We start from the raw sequence: 23,021 nt of genomic DNA on the forward strand, positions 1-23,021 counted from the left end.
TATGATAATTAGGCCATGCCCCCATTTGTCAGTGGTCCCTGCAGCCAGAGTACGGGTAGTTTGCAGGTTGCCCGTACACACAGCCAGACCTACCAATATTTCGGCGTCGGCTGAGCCGCAGTGCCGACCTGACATGTCAGGTGTACACACCCTCCAATCCGCTACTGAACAATGGGCCTGATTCAGAGCACCTCGCGAGCGCATAGCGCTCGCTAGCGGCTCTATGTTTGCCCACTGCACATGCGCCGCGTCTGGCGAGCGCATGCGCGAGCCCCGCCGAGCGACTGAAGTTCAGTCGCTATGGGGCTCGCTACAAGACTGTCGATGGGGGGGTGGCTGCACAAACGCAGGCGTTCCCTTAGGAACGCCTGGCGTTTGTGGGAGGACCTACTGACATCACTACTGATGTCAGTAGTGGGCTTCCTGCTCTATTAGAGCAGGAAGCCCACTCGGCCTTGCAGCAGCTTAGACTCTACCATAGGGTCTTGTCGCAAGGCCGATGGTCGCGATAATCGCGATGGTTTCCAGGCCGCTCACACAAGCTGTGGGAGGTCTCCTACAGCTTTGCGAGCAGCAGGAGAGAAAAAAAAAACACCCACAGACCCTGCGAGCTGCCTGCGGCAGCGAGCTGGTCTGAATCAGGGCAAATATGTCTACAAATGTGTACCCAGCTTTAGGAAAGGCCCATACAGAAATACCCCCAAAATATACAACTCAAATGATATTAGGAAAATCCACAATACATCTCAGAAAGCGATCACAAAATACAATGTACTGTGTATGTAAACACATCAAGTAGTCTCGAAGAGGGATCTGAGGCACTATAATAAATTGCAGGAAGAATAATGGCTTAAGCTCTGTTGTCATTACATAAGTTGGCCAGCAGAGGTCCCCACTACTTGCAGGTACTGCGACTGCGCTGTTATGAATACTGGGGGTCCCACGACAGAGATTCCCCCCCCCCCTGTGAGTTTAGCAAATGGGGAGAAGTATAAAGGGTAAAGCTAAAATCTATAAACACCTTTTAAAAATGGAATCGGAGCAGAGAATGAAATAATTACTGAGATTTGTTGGTCTCACGAAGGGGTGGGGGGGGGGGGTAAAATGCACTTTAGTAAATATACCCCAAAGACTTACATAGAAACATGGAATTTTACGGCAGATAAGAACCACATGGCCCATCTAGACTGCCCTTTTCTTGTGTTTGGGATGGGATAGGTTAGCGTCGGTGGTTACAGTAGGCTGTTGTTAGTAGTTGAGGCTTGTTTGGTTTAGTGTTAGGGTTCCAGGGGGTCTATTCATCAAACGATAAATGGCCCGGTATCCATGCGGAAATGCTAGTTTCCCGCATATTTAAGTTACCGGGCCATTCATTATCAGGGGTCTGATAGGACCCCTTTGGTATTCAGCAAACTCCGAAAACTGAAAGTTTTCAGAGTTTGCTACTGAGAGCAAGCGCCATATTCAGTCAGCGCTTGTTCCCAGATCTCCGCTCCTTCCTATGCAAACAGGGATCCGAGCGTATCCCTCCGCCGCCTCCTCACCAGCTCCACTGCATGCGTATCCGTGGTGACGGGGAGCAGGTAAGTAACGCAGCTACAGAAGTAGCTGCGATACTAACCACGGTGACAACTGCTTTTTGGAGCAGTTGACCCCTCACTGAAGCAATGATGAATTGCTCCATGGTCACTTTTCCCCTGCTGCGAGTTGGATACGTAAGTATCCCTCACAGCGAGTTCAATACTTCATCATCGGAGGCCATACGCCAAAATTACTGAAAACCCTATGCCTCACGTTCCACTGAGTGTGCGCTGCTGCTTACCGGAGCGCTGGCATTAGGACTGGCGAGGCAAAACCAAGGACGTTTCTATGTGGTGAATGGGAGGTGGCCTGAAGTGAATGTAAAAAAAGGCCGTCTCATGGGCGCGTTATGGGAGTGTCGGGGGTGTGTCAGTGAGGGCGGCTGCATTCTCAAACGCAGCAGCCACAGAGGCCGTGTTCATATGACGTTCAGAAGGAGACACTGCGCCTGCCGTGGGCTGGTGCAAGGGTCAATGGCGGACACAATGGTGTGCTGATGGTGGACTGTTTGGAGCCACATATGGAGTTGCACCGTCCCAGGGCTTGCACAGTCCGGCGTACGCTAGTACACAAGGGGAAGGCTAAACTAGCATTCGCATATTTGCGCAATCGTGGCTGCAATAGCGTCCACCTCTGAATCAGTCCTATTATCTGTCCCTTTAAAGCTATGCCAGCATAATAATGATGGATTTTGCATGTGTTAATGATTGTAATGTTGAAAGGGTCTAAAAATTTTGTGCCTATGTTTTTGCTTATTCTGTATGTGGATGGGATCGGTATGATTTTCCGACAGCAGCTAAGGTAAGTACAAACTAACCTAACCCTAACCCTCCCTTAGGGGTGCCTAACCCTAACCTCCCCCATTCAAGTGCCTAATCCTAACCCCGTCTAAGTGCCTAACCCTAACCCCCGTCTAAGTGCCTAACCCCCCCTTCCCCTAGCCTAACCCTCCCGGGGGCTGCCTAACCCTAAGTCCCCCCCGGGAGCTCGTAAACTAACCTTTCCCCCCACCGCGGCTGTCTGCACACAGGCTCCAGGGAACATAAAATGATAGGCAACGCCTGTCATTAGACCCTTGCTGGGATTAGACAGTGGGGATGCTGATGGTCGGGATTTAGACTGTCAGCATCCCGACTGCATCCCGCGTGGATAAAGTATGTTACCTAGGAGACTGCAAGTCACAAAACAGGGTGGTAATTATGGTTTTGTGAGCTCTGAGAGGAACAAAGTGACCCACTTTTTTCACTGGTTCCCAGTGAATTGAAAGCTGTATAATTCTGCACCGTGGTCCGTCTAAAATCTCCTAATAAAAGTAAATGATGAGACCTGAAGCTTCTGAGCTGGAGCAAATCTAAGCTGTTATTATGCTGAGTGTAAATGAATGTAAGCTCCTCTACACATCAAGCACTATTATCTGCTATAAAACGTTCCCTCTTCACCCCTTTATCTCATGTAAAATCTCTGCTCCGCCCACTTCATCCAGCTCCTCCCCCTCAGCCTGCGCACGCGTCTGATACTCCGCAAATGTGGACACTGCGTTTGTAAAGCCCAGGTGGACATCGGGTGGATGGTGGATGCACAGTGGTCCAGAGTTGAGTTCGCACTGCAGCGTAGGCGCTTTGCGCTTTGTAAATGACCAGTTTGCGGGATACGCATGCACACAATGGTAGGCAGGGAAGCAATGTATTTGCTCTATTCCCAGAAAGTAACGTGAAGAACCACAGTGACCCGAGATCTGTAATCATGTCCTGTCACTATAATAGCCAGTGTATGTGACCCTGGCTATTATAGTGCCAACATGTTCTAAAGAGTGGATTTCCAGTGGGTGGAGTGCCCTCTAGAAAATAGCATCTTAACAATGAATACATATCAAGTTGGATTTATTTCATTCATACAGAGGTGCACATCGACTTCATAATTGTCAGTATTGCTAGGGGGACCCTGGGGGAGGAGTACGAAGGGGTGTTATGGGGTTTAGTGGTATCAGCGCACGTTATGTGCGCTCATACTGTAACTCTTCCCTCCCATGTATTAATGTAGGGTTAGGTGTTAAATGAAAGGGGTGCTATGCGCCCTTGTCATTATCGACACTGCTAACTACAAGATGACGCGCTGATCTGCCAGCCAATGTATGGTCAGTGGCACTCACGGTTCCAACAACTGCAGCTATCGATTTAGACAGCTGCAGCTGTCGTTGCCCTATCACCACAGTAGTGACAGCTCTGACCCTGGCTATGGTGGTTGCTAGGCTCCTGGCTGTGCTCTCGCGCATGCCCAGTGGAGCCAGCCGGAATGTGAGATACAACGCATCGGCACTAGGCTGATGCGCTGTGGGCTCTGTTAGGGATCGCCGGAGGGGGTGTTTTTAATTCCGCACTCTGGAAGACAAGTTGTTCATACATCTCACTGGTACTGCTTCCTGCTTCGCCTTTAAGAGCTAGGAGCCTCTAGAGGCGAAGCAGGAAGAGCTATAGCAGCACGATCCATGCCACTATAATAAATCTCCCTCCCTGCTCCTCCCACTATATAACTCTCAGCCTGTGACTTCCTGCTGCCTCCATTCCTGTCTTCACATCATGTCACTGCCCCTGTCACATGCAGCCCTGTCCTCACTACACATCACTCATTTCCTGATATACTCTGTGCTGCTGGGGCACCCTGCTCCTCCCACTATATAACTCTCAGCCTGTGACTTCCTGCTGCCTCCATTCCTGTCCTCACATCATGTCACTGCCCCTGTCACATGCAGCCCTGTCCTCACTACACATCACTCATTTCCTGATATACTCTGTGCTGCTGGGGCACCCTGCTCCTCCCACTATATAACTCTCAGTCTGTGGCTTCCTGCTGCCTCCATTCCCCTCACATCATGTCACTGCTCCTGTCACATGCAGCCCTGACCTCACTAACACATCACTCATTTCCTGATATACTCTGTGCTGCTGGGGACCCTGCTGCTCCCACTATATAACTCTCAGTCTGTGGCTTCCCGCTACCTCCATTCCCTTCCTCACATCATGATACTGCCCTGTCATATGCAGCCTTGTCCTCACTAACACATCACTCATTTCCTGACATACTCTGTGCTGCTGGGGCACCCTGCTCCTCCCACTATATAACTCTCAGTCTGTGGCTTCCTGCTGCCTCCATTCCCCTCACATCATGTCACTGCCCCTTTCACATGCAGCCCTGTCCTCACTAACACATCACTCATCTCCTGATATACTCTGTGCTGCTGGGGCACCCTGCTCCTCCCACTATATAACTCTCAGTCTGTGGCTTCCTGCTGCCTCCATTCCCCTCACATCATGTCACTGCCCCTGTCACATGCAGCCCTGTCCTCACTAACACATCACTCATCTCCTGATATACTCTGTGTTGCTGGGGACCCTGCTCCTCCCACTATATACCTCTCAGTCTGTGACTTCCTGCTGCCTCCATTCCCCTCCTCACGTCCTGTCACTGCCCCTATCACATGCAGCCCTGACCTCACTAACACAAATTACTCATCTCCTGATATACTCTGTTCAGCTGGGGGACCCTGCTCCTCCCACTATATAACTCTCAGTCTGTGGCTTCCCGTTACCTCCATTCCCTTCCTCACATCCTGTCACTGCCCCTGTCACATGCAGCCCTGTCCTCACTAACACATCACTCATTTCCTGATATACTCTGTGCTGCTGGGGCACCCTGCTTCTCCCACTATATAACGCTCAGTCTGTGGCTTCCTGCTGCCTCCATTCCCCTCACATCATGTCACTGCCCCTGTCACATGCAGCCCTGACCTCACTAACACATCACTCATCTCCTGATATACTCTGCTGCTGGGGACCCTGCTGCTCCCACTATATAACTCTCAGTCTGTGGCTTCCCGCTACCTCCATTCCCTTCCTCACATCATGATACTGCCCCTGTCACATACAGCCTTGTCCTCACTAACACATCACTCATCTCCTGATATACTCTGTGCTGCTTGGGCACCCTGCTCCTCCCACTATATAACTCTCAGTCTGTGGCTTCCTGCTGCCTCCATTCCCCTCACAGCATGTCACTGCCCCTGTCACATGCAGCCCTGTCCTCACTAACACATCACTCATCTCCTGATATACTCTGTGCTGCTGGGGCACCCTGCTCCTCTCACTATATAACTCTCAGTCTGTGGCTTCCTGCTGCCTCCATTCCCCTCACATCATGTCACTGCTCCTGTCACATGCAGCCCTGTCCTCACTAACACATCACTCATCTCCTGATATACTCTGTGCTGCTGGGGACCCTGCTCCTCCCACTATATACCTCTCAGTCTGTGGCTTCCCGCTACCTCCATTCCCCTCACATCATGTCACTGCTCCTGTCACATGCAGCCCTGTCCTCACTAACACATCACTCATCTCCTGATATACTCTGTGCTGCTGGGGACCCTGCTCCTCCCACTATATACCTCTCAGTCTGTGACTTCCTGCTGCCTCCATTCCCCTCCTCACGTCTTGTCACTGCCCCTATTACATGCAGCCCTGACCTCACTAACACAAATTACTCATCTCCTGATATACTCTGTTCTGCTGGGGGACCCTGCTCCTCCCACTATATAACTCTCAGTCTGTGGCTTCCCGCTACCTCCATTCCCTTCCTCACATCATGATACTGCCCCTGTCAAATGCAGCCCTGTCCTCACTGACCCAATCACAGAAGGGGACAGGTCTCTACCTACTACAAACTGATCTCTCCTGAAATAATGTGTGCTGCGGTGAGCACAGGTTGTCTTATCTGCACGTACACTGCAACATGACATAACGGAATAACAGAAAATGAAGATTCATAGCAAAATCAAGTTCTCAGACACTAGTGAAATGCACAGTTAGGTACCCGGGAACTTCCGTACTTACCACTTTGGTGAGCTCAGACCCTGGCTGTTGCTTTGCATTTTCAATGAAATTCACTTCATTCTTTCGATTTCTGCAAAATAGAATGTAACAAACATATGTCTCTATCAGTTGGAGTACCACAAGGCTCAGGCTTAGGTCCTCTGCTTTTCTCAATCTATACCACCTTTCTTGGCAAACTAATCAGTTCTTTTGGATTTCAGTACCATTCTGTACTAGAGATGAGCGGTTCGGATTCTGTGAAATCCGAACCGCTCCGAACATGGGGATCCGAGTCCCACCCAAGCCGAGGCTTGGGTGTTCCCGCCGACTCGTATCCCCACTGCGAGCCGAATGTCAGCATCCTGACGTCGGATCCTTGCGAGAGTGCCTCTACATAAGGCGCCGAGTCGCTCTGGACTGTGCACTGCTCTGCTACTGGGCTGGCTGGCTGAGTGGGACATGTGGCTGTATAGGGGGCACGCTGATCACTGGCTGGCTGAGTGGGACATGTGGCTGTATAGGGAGCACGCTGATCACTGGCTGGCTCAGTGGGACATGTGGCTGTATAGGGGGCACGCTGATCACTGGCTGGCTGAGTGGGACAAGTGGCTGTATAGGGGGCACACTGCACGCTGATGCTGCGCTATACTCTGCTGCTTAAATGCTGTGTCTGGAGACTCTCAAGTGGCTGTGCTGGCAAAAGTGACTGTGTAAGGGGGCACACTGACTGCACGCTGATGTATGCTCCGCTATACTGATTAACGTGTCGAGACTCACAAGTGGCTGTGTGCAAAAAAAAAAAGTTTAAATAAGTAAAAAAAAGAAAGTTAAAAGTTTAAAAAGAAAACTTATTTTTTCAGGTGCTGTGCCCCACTGTGTATACAAGCACTGTGACTCCGTGGGCCTTAGCCCTCTTTGTATACAAGCACCGTGTTTCCGTGGGCCTTAGCCCTCTGTGTATACAAGCACCGTGACTTTGTGGGCCTTAGCTCTCTATGTATAATAAAATACAAGCACCATGACTTTGTGGGCCTTAACCCTTTGTTCATAAAATACAAGCACTGTGACTTTGTGGGCCTTAGCCCTCTGTGTATAAAATACAAGCACTGTGACTCCGTGGGCCTTAGCCCTCTGTGTATAAAATACACACACTGTGACGTTGTGGGCCTTAGCTGTCTGTGTATACAAGCACCGTGTTTACGTGGGCCTTAGCCCACTGTGTATACAAGCACCGTGACTTTGTGGGCCTTAGCTCTATATGTATAATAAAATACAAGCACCGTGACTTTGTGGGCCTTAACCCTTTGTTCATAAAATACAAGCACCGTGACTTTGTGGGCCTTAGCCCTCTGTGTATAAAATACAAGCACCGTGACTTTGTGGGCCTTAGCCCTCTGTGTATAAAATACAAGCACTGTGACTCCGTGGGCCTTAGCCCTCTGTGTATAAAATACAAGCACTGTGACTTTGTGAGCCTTAACCCTCTGTGTATAAAATACAAGCACCATGACTCCATGGGCCTTAGCCCTCTGTGTATAAAATACACGCACTGTGACTTTGTGGGCCTTAACCCTTTGTTCATAAAATACAAGCACCGTGACTTTGTGGGCCTTAGCCCTCTGTGTATAAAATACAAGCACCGTGACTCCATGGGCCTTAGCCCTCTGTGTATAAAATACACGCACTGTGACTTTGTGGGCCTTAACCCTTTGTTCATAAAATACAAGCACTGTGACTCCGTGGGCCTTAGCCCTCTGTGTATAAAATACAAGCACCGTGACTCCATGGGCCTTAGCCCTCTGTGTATAAAATACACACACTGTGACTTTGTGGGCCTTAGCCATCTGTGTATACAAGCACCGTGACTCCATGGGCCTTAGCCCTCTGTGTATACAAACACTGTGACTTTATGGGCCTTATACACTTTGTGGTGTCTGCGTATCTAATCTGTTGCTTAGTAACCAGTCAGCTCACTGCAACCTTTGGCCAATAATGGTGAAAACAATATTATAAGCTGTGAGGTGGTCTAAATTGACTGTAAATTACTGTAAATTAATGTTATTGAGGTTAACAATACTCTAGGTTCAAAAAAAAGCCCAAATGATGTGATTTTAGCTTTTTTTTGCAAATTTTTGTAAAAAATCCAAATCCAAAGCCAGTCATGGCAGGTTTGGCAAATCCAAAGCCGGACGACGAATCAGAGCCAAATCCAAATCCAGCAAAACTGGTCCGGCGCACATCCCTAATCTGTACACGGATGATATACTCAAATCTACCTATCCTGCCCAGATTTGTCACTGTCTATATTGGTCCGTGTCACTGATTGTCTTTCTAACATTTCATCTCGCCACCTCAAACTTAATATTTTTAAAACAGAATTAATTATATTCCCACCGGCCAATAACAGTTACCAACCTGATCTCTCTATCACTGTTGATAACGCGACAATCCACCCCATCCCCATAGCTCGCTGCCTAGGTGTCATCCTTGACTCTGAACTGTCCTTTGTTCCCCATTTTCAATCTGTCTCAAAATCATGTTACATATATTTAAAAAACATAGCTAAAATTCGACCATATCTCACACAAGACACTGCAAAAACTCTAACCAATGCATTCATTATTTCCTGCATTGACTATTGCAATAGTCTGCTCACTCATTTTGGGAAGACCAGTAAGGAGACTACAATCCCTTATGAATGCAGCTGTGAGGCTAATCTTCCTTGCCAAATGTTCTTCGTCTGCTGCCCCGCTCTGTCAGTCCCTCCATTGGTTGCCGGTTTTCTACCGTATTCAATACAAACTACTTTTACTTATACATAACGCTATTAACCAAACTACACCAACATACATCTCTTCACTCATCTCAAAATATCTCCCAAACCAACCTCTCCGCTCAGCACAATATCTGCGTCTCTCATCTCCACGCATTACTTGCTCCCATTCATAGTTACAGGGCTTTTTGGACTGCACCCACTCTGTGGAATGCCCTCCCACACACAATAAGACTTTCCTCTAGTCTCCAAACCTTCAATCGTTCCCTGAAAACTCACCTCTTCAGACAAGCTTATCAGATTCCAGAACCGCCCACATAATCTTCATAGCTTCTAATTACATCCCCTTTCACAGTTCACACATAGGGGCGTATTCTTCATCACTTAATTATTTACAAAAGCAGGTGAAAATGCACAATTTCACCTGCAATTGTAAAAATTAAGCGTTCGGGTCATTCATCAAGAAGGTAAAGCATCTCCTGCTTACCTTCCTCTTACGGAATGGCCCCTATCCCCATACACTAAAATTAAATTTTTTCGGGGCTTGATTGCGGTAGCATTCGCCATCTTCAGATGGTGTTTGTTACTGCTACCCACTCTTTCCGTATGGAAAGGAGCCCTGGGTCACGAAGAGGGACGCCGGGGCTCTTGTGCGCATGCTCACCAAGAAACTCTCCAATCTGGCTGGACCAAAATGCAATATATAGCACCTATCCTTGTGTATCACCTTCCTATTTCCCTATAGATTGTAAGCTTGTGAGCAGGGCCTTCCTACCTCTATGTCTCTGTTATTACCCAGCTTTGTTCTATTAATGGTTCCAATTGTGACGTGCAACGGAATATGTTGCACTCTATAAGAAACTGTTGATAAATAATAAATAACGTCAGATATTTTTGGTGGGGCCCACCCATGCAGTATTTTTGTTTTTACAGTAGGTTCCCACTGTAAGTACTGTACCCACTTTAGGTGCCCGTAGTGGCATTGGTTTGCCTGGCTGTGCCTAACTCTCTCTCAGCCAGAAAGAAACCCAGGAGAAACAGTGCAACATAAAGAAACGGCTTATCTGCACCCTGTTACATTAATGGCACCTACTTTCTTGTGTTAGCCCTTGTGCCACCTATATAATGTGTTGGGTACGGGATCCTGGCGCCCGGGATCCCAGCAGTCAAAATCCTGACACCGGCATCCCGATATGGTAAGGATACCAACACCTGTCGGTAGGTATCCTAACCCTCCCCCTCTTCCTAACCATACTAGCCTACCCTCCCGATTCGGCCAGGAGCCTCCCAAAAATCAGGTGCCGCTCCCGGCCTACTGGAAAGGCAGGCAAGATTCCCGGTGGCACCGACCCCTCCGGCCAAGAGAAACCCCCGCATCGGGGGGAGCAGTGACGCGATTCACACTGAATCGCATAATTTTGGCCCCGCTTCACAATGCCGGTAATATCGGCATTGCGTAGCGGGGGAGGGAACGAAATTATGTGATTTCGCGACCATGCCCCCACTCCGCCCACAAATACCGGGTAAGCTGTCTGGCCCCACCCCTTATGCCATCCACGCCCCCCTGCTAGGTCAGAAGGGGCAGCCCCTAACCCTCCCTCATACTTGCCTACACTTCCGGAATGGTCGGGAGGCTCCTGAAAATCAGGTGACGCTCCCGACCACCCAGAAAAGTAGTCAAGTATCTTGCACCTCCATCGATCTCCAGCACCAACCTGTGGCGCACTCTCCACCGGCTCTCAACACACGCAGCCCCCCCTCCACCCGCTCGCAACCCCCCGCGACCACCCACAAGGTGGATGTCTGATGACACGGTTTTCCTGTGAATTCGTGGTCCCGCCCCCTGCTATACAATGCCTGTTTTCTTGGCACTGTATAGCGGGGACGGGGCCATAATGACGCGATTGTGCCATTGCGCCCCCTGAACCGCCCATTTTCTGGACCACCACGCCACTTCTCTGCTGTCCTGGCTGTCCCTTCCTTGAGGAAGGGGCAGCAAAGTAGGCAAATATGCCCTCCCAGGTGCCTAATCCTAACCCTCTCTCCCCGGTGCCTAAACCTAATCTCCCCCCTAGTGCCTAAACCTAACCCTCCCCCCTTAGATCCTAGCCCTCCCCCTAGTGCCTAAACCTAACCCTCCCTCCTTAGATCCTAACCCTCCCCCTAGTGCCTAACCCCTAACCCTCCCCCTAACCCCACTATTTACATTCGGGATGCCATCGACGGGGTTCTGAAAGGTGTCGGGATTCCGACGTCAGTAAACTAAGTGTCGGCATCACCTTTGCCGGGATATTGACCGTGTCTCTATTTAACTACCGGAAAAATTATCAACAGCCAGTTACATTAAGGACCTTATTCTGAGTAGGACGAAAATCCATGTGCGGAACGATTCAGCAGATATCTGCAAACTGCGCATAAACTTCAGAAAGCGGCCGTAGACGCTACACGCGCAGCACCATTATAACACATGGACAGAGGAGGACAGTTTGACTCGACCACTGATCGATCACTCTTCCTGTAAAATGGGTGTTCTGGGTGATTACAATGTGGATGCACGGAACTGATCTGACTTTATCTGAACCACTGAATCTCCATCATCGATGGCTAAACCATTGGCAATCGGTGGTCAACCATCAATGTTTGTTTACCATTAATGGTCGATGACCATTCCTACTCAGTAGTCGGTTTAATGGTGACTGGCTGGAGCGGATTCAGGTGCGATGGCCCCCCAATTCTCCCCCCACCCCGTAACACTTTTCCTCTGCCTTCTAGTGGAATAGCCACCCATCAGAGGTGATTGAAGCTAAGACAGGGACAAGCATATGAATATCCTTAAGAGAGACCTAAGGAGTAAATAGGGTTGAAGTTGCCAAAAGGATAAATGAAAAGGGGCAGACTAGATGGGCCAAGTGGTTCTTATCTGCCGTCAAATTCTATGTTTCTATGGGCTCTATTTACTACAATCCACATTTTGAATGCAGATTGTAGTGTGATATTACCGACTGAATTTGCATTACAGGGATTAACTAAAAATCCCTTGCAGTGACAGAGCTTGCGATAAAGCTCTGTCCCTGCGAATCCCCTCCGCACACTAATCATGGTATTTTCGCAAAAAATACCGTGACAAGTGCCCGCACATGCACCAACCGGCCACCGTTAAGCCCCGCATCGTCACTAAGCGCCCCCCCCCCCGCGCGCGACTCCCCCGCACTTAATTGCACTTACCTGCAGTGATCGGGGCTCCGATGATGTCCTCCATGGCTCCGGTCAGCTGACATTGGGACCCGGTCACCTGATGACCGGGTCCCAGTGAATGATGGGAAACCAGCTGACCAGAGGGAGGACATCACCGGAGCCCCGATCTCTGGTCCCTGGATGCAGGTAAGTTTTTTTTTTTCACTATATATATATTAGGGGTGTGCACCGGCCACTTTTCGTGTTTTGTGTTTTGGTTTTGGATCTGGATCTTTCTTCGTGTTTTGGATCTGGATTGGTTTTGCCAAAACCACCCTTCCGTGTTTTGGGTTCTGGGTTTTGTGTTTTGGATCTGTATTTTTTTGAAAAAAAGCATAAAAACAGCTAAAATCACAGAATTTGTAGGTTTTTCCGCTCCTATGCTATTATTAACCTCAATAACCTTAATTTCCACTCATTTCCAGTCTATTCTGAATACCTCACACCTCACAATAGTGTTTTTATGTCCAAAAGGTTGCACCGAGGTAGCTGGATGACTATGCTAAGCGACACGAGTGGGCGGCACAAACACGTGACCCATCTAGGCGTGAAACTGCAGTGGCAGACAGGATGGCATTGAAAAACTAGGCCCCAAACTGTACATAATGCAAAGAAAAAAAAGAGGTGCAAGATGGAATTGTCCTTGGGCCCTCCCACCCACCCTTATGTTGTATAAACAGGACATGCACACTTTAACAAACCAATCATTTCAGCGCCAGGGTCTGCCACACAACTGTGGCTGAAATGATTGGTTCGTTTGGGCCCCCACAAAACAAGCTGGCAATTAATCTGTCCCTGCACAAACTGGCTCTACGGAGGCAAGATGTCATCCTCATCCTCCTCATCCACCGATTCCTCACCCTCTTCAGTGTGTACATCCTCATCCTCACAGAGTATTAATTCGTCCCTGCTGGAACCACAGGTCCCTCTGTACCTTCTGGAGGCTGGTCTCCCTGGAAGAGTTGATAATTCATTTTATGAACATCATCTTCTCCACATTTTGTGGAAGCAACCTCCTACGCCTTTCGCTGACAAGGTTCCCAGCTGCACTAAACACTCTTTCGGAGTACACACTGGAGGGGGGGCAACTCAGGTAAAATAGAGCCAGTTTGTACAGGGACCTCCAAATTGCTTCTTTTTCCTGCCAGTACAGGTACGGACTGTCTGACATGCCTACTTGGATGCTGTCACCGATGTAATCCTTTAACAGACAGACGCACGCTTGTCGCTGCTGCTTTGAGGATTCAAGTGCGGCTACAGCCCACACAATTCACAAAGACAGAAAAAAAAAAAGAATATTTTTATTGTTTGTGGAGCACACTTTGAGGGTTACACCACCCTTTAACAGACAGACGCACGCTTGTCGCTGCTGCTTTGAGGATGCAAGTGCGGCTACAGCCCACACAATTCACAAAGACAGAAAAAAGAAGAAGAATATTTTTATTGTTTGTGTAGCACACTTTGAGGGTGTCACCACCCTTTAACAGACAGACGCACGCTTGTCGCTGCTGCTTTAAGGATGCAGGTGCGGCTACAGCCCACACAATTCACAAAGACAGAAAAAAAAAGAACAATATTTTAATTGTTTGTGTAGCACACTTTGAGGGTGTCACCACCCTTTAACAGACAGACGCACGCTTGTCGCTGCTGCTTTGAGGATGCAAGTGTGGCTACATCGCACACAAGTCACAAACACATTAAAAAAAATGTTTTGATTTTTTGGAGCACTTTGAGAGTTACAACACCCTTTAACAGACAGACGCACGCTTGTCGCTGCTGCTTTGAGGATGCAAGTGCGGCTACAGCCCACACAATTCACAAAGACAGAAAAAAGAAGAATATTTTTATTGTTTGTGTAGCACACTTTGAGGGTGTCACCACCCTTTAACAGACAGACGCACGCTTGTCGCTGCTGCTTTAAGGATGCAGGTGCGGCTACAGCCCACACAATTCACAAAGACAGAAAAAAGAAGAAGAATATTTTTATTGTTTGTGTAGCACACTTTGAGGGTGTCACCACCCTTTAACAGACAGACGCACGCTTGTCGCTGCTGCTTTAAGGATGCAGGTGCGGCTACAGCCCACACAATTCACAAAGACAGAAAAAAAAAGAACAATATTTTAATTGTTTGTGTAGCACACTTTGAGGGTGTCACCACCCTTTAACAGACAGACGCACGCTTGTCGCTGCTGCTTTGAGGATGCAAGTGTGGCTACATCGCACACAAGTCACAAACACATTAAAAAATTTTTTTTGATTTTTTGGAGCACTTTGAGAGTTACAACACCCTTTAACAGACAGACGCACGCTTGTCGCTGCTGCTTTGAGGATGCAAGTGCGGCTACAGCCCACACAATTCACAAAGACAGAAAAAAGAAGAATATTTTTATTGTTTGTGTAGCACACTTTGAGGGTGTCACCACCCTTTAACAGACAGACGCACGCTTGTCGCTGCTGCTTTAAGGATGCAGGTGCGGCTACAGCCCACACAATTCACAAAGACAGAAAAAAGAAGAAGAATATTTTTATTGTTTGTGTAGCACACTTTGAGGGTGTCACCAGCCTTTAACAGACAGACGCACGCTTGTCGCTGCTGCTTTGAGGATGCAAGTGTGGCTACATCGCACACAAGTCACAAACACATTAAAAAAATTTTTTTGATTTTTTGGAGCACTTTGAGAGTTACAACACCCTTTAACAGACAGACGCACGCTTGTCGCTGCTGCTTTGAGGATGCAAGTGCGGCTACAGCCCACACAATTCACAAAGACAGAAAAAAAAGAACAATATTTTAATTGTTTGTGTAGCACACTTTGAGGGTGTCACCACCCTTTAACAGACAGACGCACGGTTGTCGCTGCTGCTTTAAGGATGCAGGTGCGGCTACAGCCCACACATTTCACAAAGACAGAAAAAAAAAGAACAATATTTTAATTGTTTGTGTAGCACACTTTGAGGGTGTCACCACCCTTTAACAGACAGACGCACGCTTGTCGCTGCTGCTTTGAGGATGCAGGTGGAATCTAGACGGGATTTGGAACCGAGGACACACTACCTCCATCAATTGTCTAAATCCCACTGCACTAATGTCGGATACCGGACGCACGTCTAACACCAACACAGCAGTCAAGGCCTCAGTTATACGTTTTGCTTCAGGATGACTGCTGTCGTACTTCATCCTCATCGCTAGGGACTGTTGGAGGGTCAATTGTTTAGTAAAAGTAGTGATGTTCCTACTTCCTCTCTGGGATGATGAACAACTCCCAGCAGCAGCAACAGCACTAGGAGGAAGTGGTTCTTGATCTTTCCCTATTTTATTTTTATCGGAGAAAGTTTGGTCCTCCATTTATGTTATATTGATATATAATATACGTGCGGCTAAAGCGCACACAAACACAGAAAATATTTTTTTATTTTTGCTGGAGAGTAGTGCACTTTGTGGGTTACACCACCCTTTAAGAAATGAGCCAGCCGGCTCTTTACTTATGGGACACAGGCGCACGCTTGGCGCTGCTCCATTGTTGATGCACGTGCAGCCACAGTGCACACAAGTCACAAACACAGAAAATATATATATTTTTTTTGGTTTGGAGTGTACTTTGGGGGTTACAGAACCCTTTAACGGTCAAGCCAGCCGGCCCTTTACTTATGACACAGGCGCACGCTTGGCACTACTTTGTTGATGCACGTGCGGCTACTGCGCACACAATTCACAAACACAGAAAATAATTTTTTTTTTGGTTTGGACTGGAGTGTACTTTCGGGGGTTACAGCACCCTTTAACGGTCAAGCCAGCCGGCCCTTTACTTATGACACAGGCGCACGCTTGGCACTACTTTGTTGATGCACGTGCGGCTACTGCGCACACAATTCACAAACACAGAAAATAATTTTTTTTTTGGTTTTGGACTGGAGTGTACTTTCGGGGGTTACAGCACCCTTTAACGGTCAAGCCAGCCGGCCCTTTACTTATGACACAGGTGCACGCTTGGCACTACTTTGTTGATGCACGTGCGGCTACTGCGCACACAATTCACAAACACAGAAAATAATTTTTTTTTTGGTTTGGACTGGAGTGTACTTTGGGGGTTACAGCACCCTTTAACGGTCAAGCCAGCCGGCCCTTTACTTATGACACAGGCGCACGCTTGGCACTACTTTGTTGATGCACGTGCGGCTACTGCGCACACAATTCACAAACACAGAAAATAAATTTTTTTGGGGTTTGGACTGGAGTGTACTTTCGGGGGTTACAGCACCCTTTAACGGTCAAGCCAGCCGGCCCTTTACTTATGACACAGGCGCACGCTTGGCACTACTTTGTTGATGCACGTGCGGCTACTGCGCACACAATTCACAAACACAGAAAATAATTTTTTTTTTGGTTTGGACTGGAGTGTACTTTCGGGGGTTACAGCACCCTTAACGGTCAAGCCAGCCGGCCCTTTACTTATGACACAGGCGCACGCTTGGCACTACTTTGTTGATGCACGTGCGGCTACTGCGCACACAATTCACAAACACAGAAAATATATTATTTTTTTAGCACTTGGGGGGAGCACCCCTGATGGACAGAGCACCCCCTGGACAACAGTACAGCACCCCTTTAGGACTGGGACACTGCACAGGACTTTGGAGTGGACACAGCCCCTATGGAGAATTGACTGCACAACACAGGTTAGCCAGCCCCTATGGACTTTGAAGTAGTGGACACAGCCCCTATTAACAACAGCAGCACAGCACAACACAGCCAGCCCCTATGGACTTTGAAGTAGTGGACAACAGCAGCACTACACTACACTACACTACACAGCCCTAACTCCCACCCTCCCTCTTCACTGTCCACAGCCGAGTGAGAAAATGGCGCCGACGCGGGTACCTTATATAGGATCCAAAACCTGCGAGACTCGGAAGGCGGGATGATGACGTTTTGCCTCGATTTCAGATCCGAGTCAGGCGGGAAAAGTCGAGCCTGATTCGGATCGGACTCGGATCGGGGGGGTTCGGATTTCAGAAATCCGAACCCGCTCACCCCTAATATATATAGATTTTTTTTAGCAGAGATCAGCGTGTGGTCTGTTTAGACCGCCTGTTAGAGCGGAGCAGGAGTCCGGTAACCGGGGGAGACCCTGGATAACGCCACCTCCAGGTGGCGTTATTATCACAGGGCTTTCCCCGGTATTTTTTTCACAATTTATTTTTACTAACTACCAGACAGATCACATTTCCCATTACAATTATGGGAAATGCGATCTGATTACTAAAAATAAGTGATACTTAGGGGTCGGAGTAGAATTTTACGAATTGTACTCCAATTGCCCTTAGTAAATTTAGGTGATACTAAAATAATGTGAAAAGGGTGTGACAACACAAAACACCCTTTTTCACTTTATTTTAGTAAAATAATGTTAATAAATAGAGCCCTATGTGCCTACCAAATCAGGGAGAGCGGAGACTGCTCAGCAGCAGCAGTCTTCCACAGCATATGCTGCTGTGTGCTGGGCTGCAGAGGGTCCATGGGCTGCAGCAGGCTCCTCTGTACCTGTCTTGATGTGCCAGGGTCACTTTCTGTTTTGTTATTGTTCACCAGCCAGTAGCTATGGGGGTAGTGTGTGTGTGTGTGAAGCTATGGGGGAAGTGTGTGCGTGAGGATATGGGGGCAGTGTGTGTGCGTGAGGATATGGGGGCAGTGTGTGTGTGTGAGGGAATGGGGGCAGTGTGTGTGTGAGGGAATGGGGGCAGTGTGTGTGTGAGGTAATGGAGGCAGTGTGTGTGTGAGGCTATGGGGGCAGTCTGTGTGTAAGGTTATGGGGGCAGTGTGTGTGTGAGGCTATGGGGGCAGTGTGTGTGTGTGTGTGTGTGTGAGGCTATGGGGGCAGTGTGTTTGCGAGGCTATGAGAGCATCGTGTGTGCGAAGCTATGGGGACAGTGTCCGGGTGAGGCATTGGGTGCAGTGTGTGTGTGAGGCTATGGGGCAGTGTGTGTGTGAGGATATGGGATCCGTGTGTGTGAGGTTATGGGAGCAGTGTGTGTGAGGCTATAGGGGCACTGTGTGTTTGAGGCTATGGGAGCAGTGTGTGTGAGGCTATGGGGGCAGTATGGGTGTGAGGCTATGGGGGCAGTATGGGTGTGAGGCTATGGGGGCAGTGTGTGTGAGACTATGGGAGCAGTGTATGTGAGGCTATGGGGGCAGTGTGTGTGTGAAGCTATGGGGGCAGTGTGTGTGTGAGGCTATGGGGGCAGTGTATGTGTGAGGCTATGGGGGCAGTGTTTGTGTGAGGTTATTGGGGCAGTGTGTGTGAGGATATGGGGGGCAGTGTGTGTGTGAGGCTATGGGGGCAGTGTGTGTGAGGCTAAGGGGCAGTGTGTGTGTGAGGCTATGGGGGCAGTATGTGTGTGAGGCTATAGAGGCAGTGTGTGTGAGGCTATGGGGGCAGTGTGTGTGAGGCTATGGGGGCAGTGTGTGTGAGGCTATGGGTGCAGTGTGTGTGAGGCTATGGGGCAGCGTGTGTGTGAGGCTATGGGGGCAGTGTGTGTGAGGTTATTGGAGCAGTGTGTGTGAGACTATGGGGGCAATGTGTGTGAGGCTATGGGGGCAGCGTGTGTGTGAGGCTATAGGGGCAGTGTGTGAGGCTATGGGGGCAGCATGTGTGTGAGGCTATGGGGGCAGTGTGTGTGAGGCTATGGGGGCAGTGTGTGTGAGGCTATGGGGGCAGTGTGTTTGCGAGGCTATGAGAGCATCGTGTGTGCGAAGCTATGGGGACAGTGTCTGTGTGAGGCATAGGGTGCAGTGTGTGTGTGAGGCTATGGGGGCAGTGTGTGTGTGAGGATATGGGATCCGTGTGTGTGAGGTTATGGGAGCAGTGTGTGTGAGGCTATAGGGGCACTGTGTGTTTGAGGCTATGGGAGCAATGTGTGTGAGGCTATGGGGGCAGTATGCGTGTGAGGCTATGGGGGCAGTATGGGTGTGAGGCTATGGGGCAGTATGGGTGTGAGTTTATGGGGGCAGTGTGTGTGAGACTATGGGAGCAGTGTGTGTGAGGCTATGGGGGCAGTGTGTGTGTGAAGCTATGGGGGCAGTGTGTGTGTGAGGCTATGGGGGCAGTGTGTGTGTGAGGCTATGGGGGCAGTGTTTGTGTGAGGTTATTGGGGCAGTGTGTGTGAGGCTATGGGGGGCAGTGTGTGTGTGAGGCTATGGGGGCAGTGTGTGTGAAGCTAAGGGGCAGTGTGTGTGTGAGGCTATGGGGGCAGTATGTGTGTGAGGCTATAGGGGCAGTGTGTGTGAGGCTATGGGGGCAGTGTGTGTGAGGCTATGGGGGCAGTGTGTGTGAGGCTATGGGGGCAGTGTGTGTGAGGCTATGGGGGCAGTGTGTGTGAGGCTATGGGGCAGCGTGTGTGTGAGGCTATGGGGGCAGTGTGTGTGAGGTTATTGGAGCAGTGTGTGTGAGACTATGGGGGCAATGTGTGTGAGGCTATGGGGGCAGCGTGTGTGTGAGGCTATAGGGGCAGTGTGTGAGGCTATGGGGGCAGCATGTGTGTGAGGCTATGGGGGCAGTGTGTGTGAGGCTATGGGGGCAGTGTGTGTGAGGCTATGGGGGCAGTGTGTGTGAGGCTATGGGGGCAGTGTGTGTGAGGCTATGGGGCAGCGTGTGTGTGAGGCTATGGGGGCAGTGTGTGTGAGGTTATTGGAGCAGTGTGTGTGAGACTATGGGGGCAATGTGTGTGAGGCTATGGGGGCAGCATGTGTGTGTGAGGCTATGGGGGCAGCATGTGTGTGTGAGGCTATGGGAGCAGTGTGTGTGAGGCTATGGGAGCAGTGTGTGTGAGGCTATAGGGGCAGTGTGTGTAAGGCTATGGGGGCAGTGTGTGTGAGGCTATAGGGGCAGTGTGTGTGAGGCTATGGGAGCAGTGTGTGTGAGGCTATGGGGGCAGTGTTTGTGAGGTTATTGGGGCAATGTGTGTGAGGCTATGGGGGCAGCGTGTGTGTGAGGCTATGGCGCAGTGTGTGTGAAGCTATGGGGGCAGTGTGTGTGTGAGGTTATGGGGGCAGTGTGTGTGAGGCTATAGGGGCAGTGTGTGTGAGGCTATAGGGGCAGTGTGTGTGAGGCTATGGGAGCAGTGTGTGTGAGGCTATGGGGGCAGTGTTTGTGAGGTTATTGGGGCAGTGTGTGTGAGGCTATAGGGGCACTGTGTGTGTGAAGTTATGGGAGCAGTGTGTGTGAGGCTATGGGGGCAGTATGGGTGTGAGGCTATGGGGGCAGTATGGGTGTGAGGCTATGGGGGCAGTGTGTGTGAGACTATGGGAGCAGTGTGTGTGAGGCTATAGGGGCAGTGTGTGTGAGACTATGGGGGCAGTGTGTGTGTGAGGCTATGGGGGCAGTGTGTGTGTGAGGCTATGGGGGCAGTGTGTGTGTGAGGCTATAGGGGCAGTGTGTGTGAGGCTATGGGGGCAGTGTGTGTGTGAGGCTATGGGGGCAGTGTGTGTGTGAGGCTATGGGGCAGTGTGTGTGTGAGTCTATGGGGGCAGTGTTTGTGAGGTTATTGGGGCAGTGTGTGTGAGGCTATGGGGGGCAGTGTGTGTGTGAGGCTATGGGAGCAGTGTGTGTGAGGCTATGGGGGCAGCGTGTGTGTGAGGCAATGGGGGCAGCGTGTGTGTGAGGCTATGGGGGCAGTGTGTGTGAGGTTATGGGAGCAGTGTGTGTGAGGCTATGGGGGCAGTGTGTGTGAGGCTATGGGAGCAGTGTGTGTGAGGCTATGGGGGCAGCGTGTGTGTGAGGCTATGGGGGCAGTGTGGGTGAGGCTATGGGAGCAGTGTGGGTGAGGCTATGGGGGCAGCGTGTGTGTGAGGCCATGGGGGCAGTGTGTGTGAGGCTATGGGAGCAGTGAGTGTGAGGCTATGGGGGCAGTGTGTGTGTGTGAGGTTATGGGAGCAGTGTGTGTGAGACTATGGGGGCAATGTGTGTGAGGCTATCGGGGCAGCGTGTGTGTGAGGCTATGGGGCAGTGTGTGTGAGGCTATGGGGGCAGCATGTGTGTGTGAGGCTATGGGAGCAGTGTGTGTGTGTGAGGCTATGGGAGCAGTGTGTGTGAGGCTATGGGAGCAGTGTGTGTGAGGTTATGGGAGCAGTGTGTGTGAGGCTATAGAGGCAGTGTGTGTGAGGCTATAGGGGCAGTGTGTGTGAGGCTATGGGAGCAGTGTGTGTGAGGCTATAGGGGCAGTGTGTGTGTGAGGTTATTGGGGCAGTGTGTGTGAGGTTATTGGGGCAGTGTGTGTGAGACTATGGGGCAGTGTGTGTGAGGCTATGGGGGCAGTGTGTGTGAGGCTATAGGGGCAGTGTGTGTGAGGCTATAGGGGCAGTGTGTGTGAGGCTATGGGGGCAGTGTGTGTGAGGCTATGGGGGCAGTGTGTGTGAGGCTATGGGAGCAGTGTGTGTCAGGCTATGGGGGCAGTGTGTGTGAGGCTATAGGGGCAGTGTGTGTGAGGCTATGGGAGCAGTGTGTGTGAGGCTATGGGGGCAGTGTTTGTGAGGTTATTGGGGCAATGTGTGTGAGGCTAAGGGGGCAGCGTGTGTGTGAGGCTGTGGGGCAGTGTGTGTGAAGCTATGGGGGCAGTGTGTGTGTGAGGTTATGGGGGCAGTGTGTGTGAGGCTATAGGGGTAGTGTGTGTGAGGCTATAGGGGCAGTGTGTGTGAGGCTATGGGAGCAGTGTGTGTGAGGCTATGGGGGCAGTGTTTGTGAGGTTATTGGGGCAGTGTGTGTGAGGCTATAGGGGCACTGTGTGTGTGAGGTTATGGGAGCAGTGTGTGTGAGGCTATGGGGGCAGTATGGGTGTGAGGCTGTGGGGGCAGTGTGTGAGACTATGGGAGCAGTGTGTGTGAGGCTATAGGGGCAGTGTGTGTGAGACTATGGGGGCAGTGTGTGTGTGAGGCTAAGGGGGCAGTGTGTATGTGAGGCTATGGGGGCAGTGTGTATGTGAGGCTATAGGGGCAGTGTGTGTGAGGCTATGGGGGCAGTGTGTGTGTGAGGCTATGGGGGCAGTGTGTGTGTGTGAGGCTATAGGGGCAGTGTGTGTGTGAGGCTATGGGGCAGTGTTTGTGAGGTTATTGGGGCAGTGTGTGTGAGGCTATGGGGGGCAGTGTTTGTGTGAGGCTATGGGGGCAGTGTGTGTGAGGCTATGGGGGCAGTGTGTGTGAGGTTATGGGAGCAGTGTGTGTGAGGCTATGGGGGCAGCGTGTGTGTGAGGCTATGGGGGCAGCGTGTGTGTGAGGCTATGGGGGCAGTGTGTGTGAGGTTATGGGAGCAGTGTGTGTGAGGCTATGGGGGCAGTGTGTGTGAGGCTATGGGAGCAGTGTGTGTGAGGCTATGGGGGCAGCGTGTGTGTGAGGCTATGGGGGCAGTGTGTGTGAGGCTATGGGAGCAGTGTGTGTGAGGCTAGGGGGCAGCGTGTGTGTGAGGCCATGGGGGCAGTGTGTGTGAGGCTATGGGAGCAGTGAGTGTGAGGCTATGGGGGCAGTGTGTGTGTGTGAGGTTATGGGAGCAGTGTGTGTGAGACTATGGGGGCAATGTGTGTG

The 23,021-nt window shown here is 50.2% G+C and overlaps 1 protein-coding gene across 1 annotated transcript in view; it reads right to left on the reverse strand.

Moving 5' to 3' along the window:
- The window catches only part of LOC148505932 (uncharacterized), a 238,640-nt gene that overhangs the window by 92,112 nt on the left and 123,507 nt on the right, over window positions 1–23,021 (reverse strand). Inside the window, exon 3 of the mRNA XM_088447532.1 lies at window positions 6,465–6,534. Within this exon, the coding sequence (XP_088303658.1) occupies window positions 6,465–6,534 (70 nt within the window). The remainder of the gene's footprint in view (window positions 1–6,464; window positions 6,535–23,021) is intronic.

This window comes from Taudactylus pleione, unplaced genomic scaffold (genome assembly GCF_031769625.1).
Source record: "Taudactylus pleione unplaced genomic scaffold, aTauple2 ptg000434l, whole genome shotgun sequence".
Classification (NCBI taxonomy): domain Eukaryota; kingdom Metazoa; phylum Chordata; class Amphibia; order Anura; family Myobatrachidae; genus Taudactylus; species Taudactylus pleione.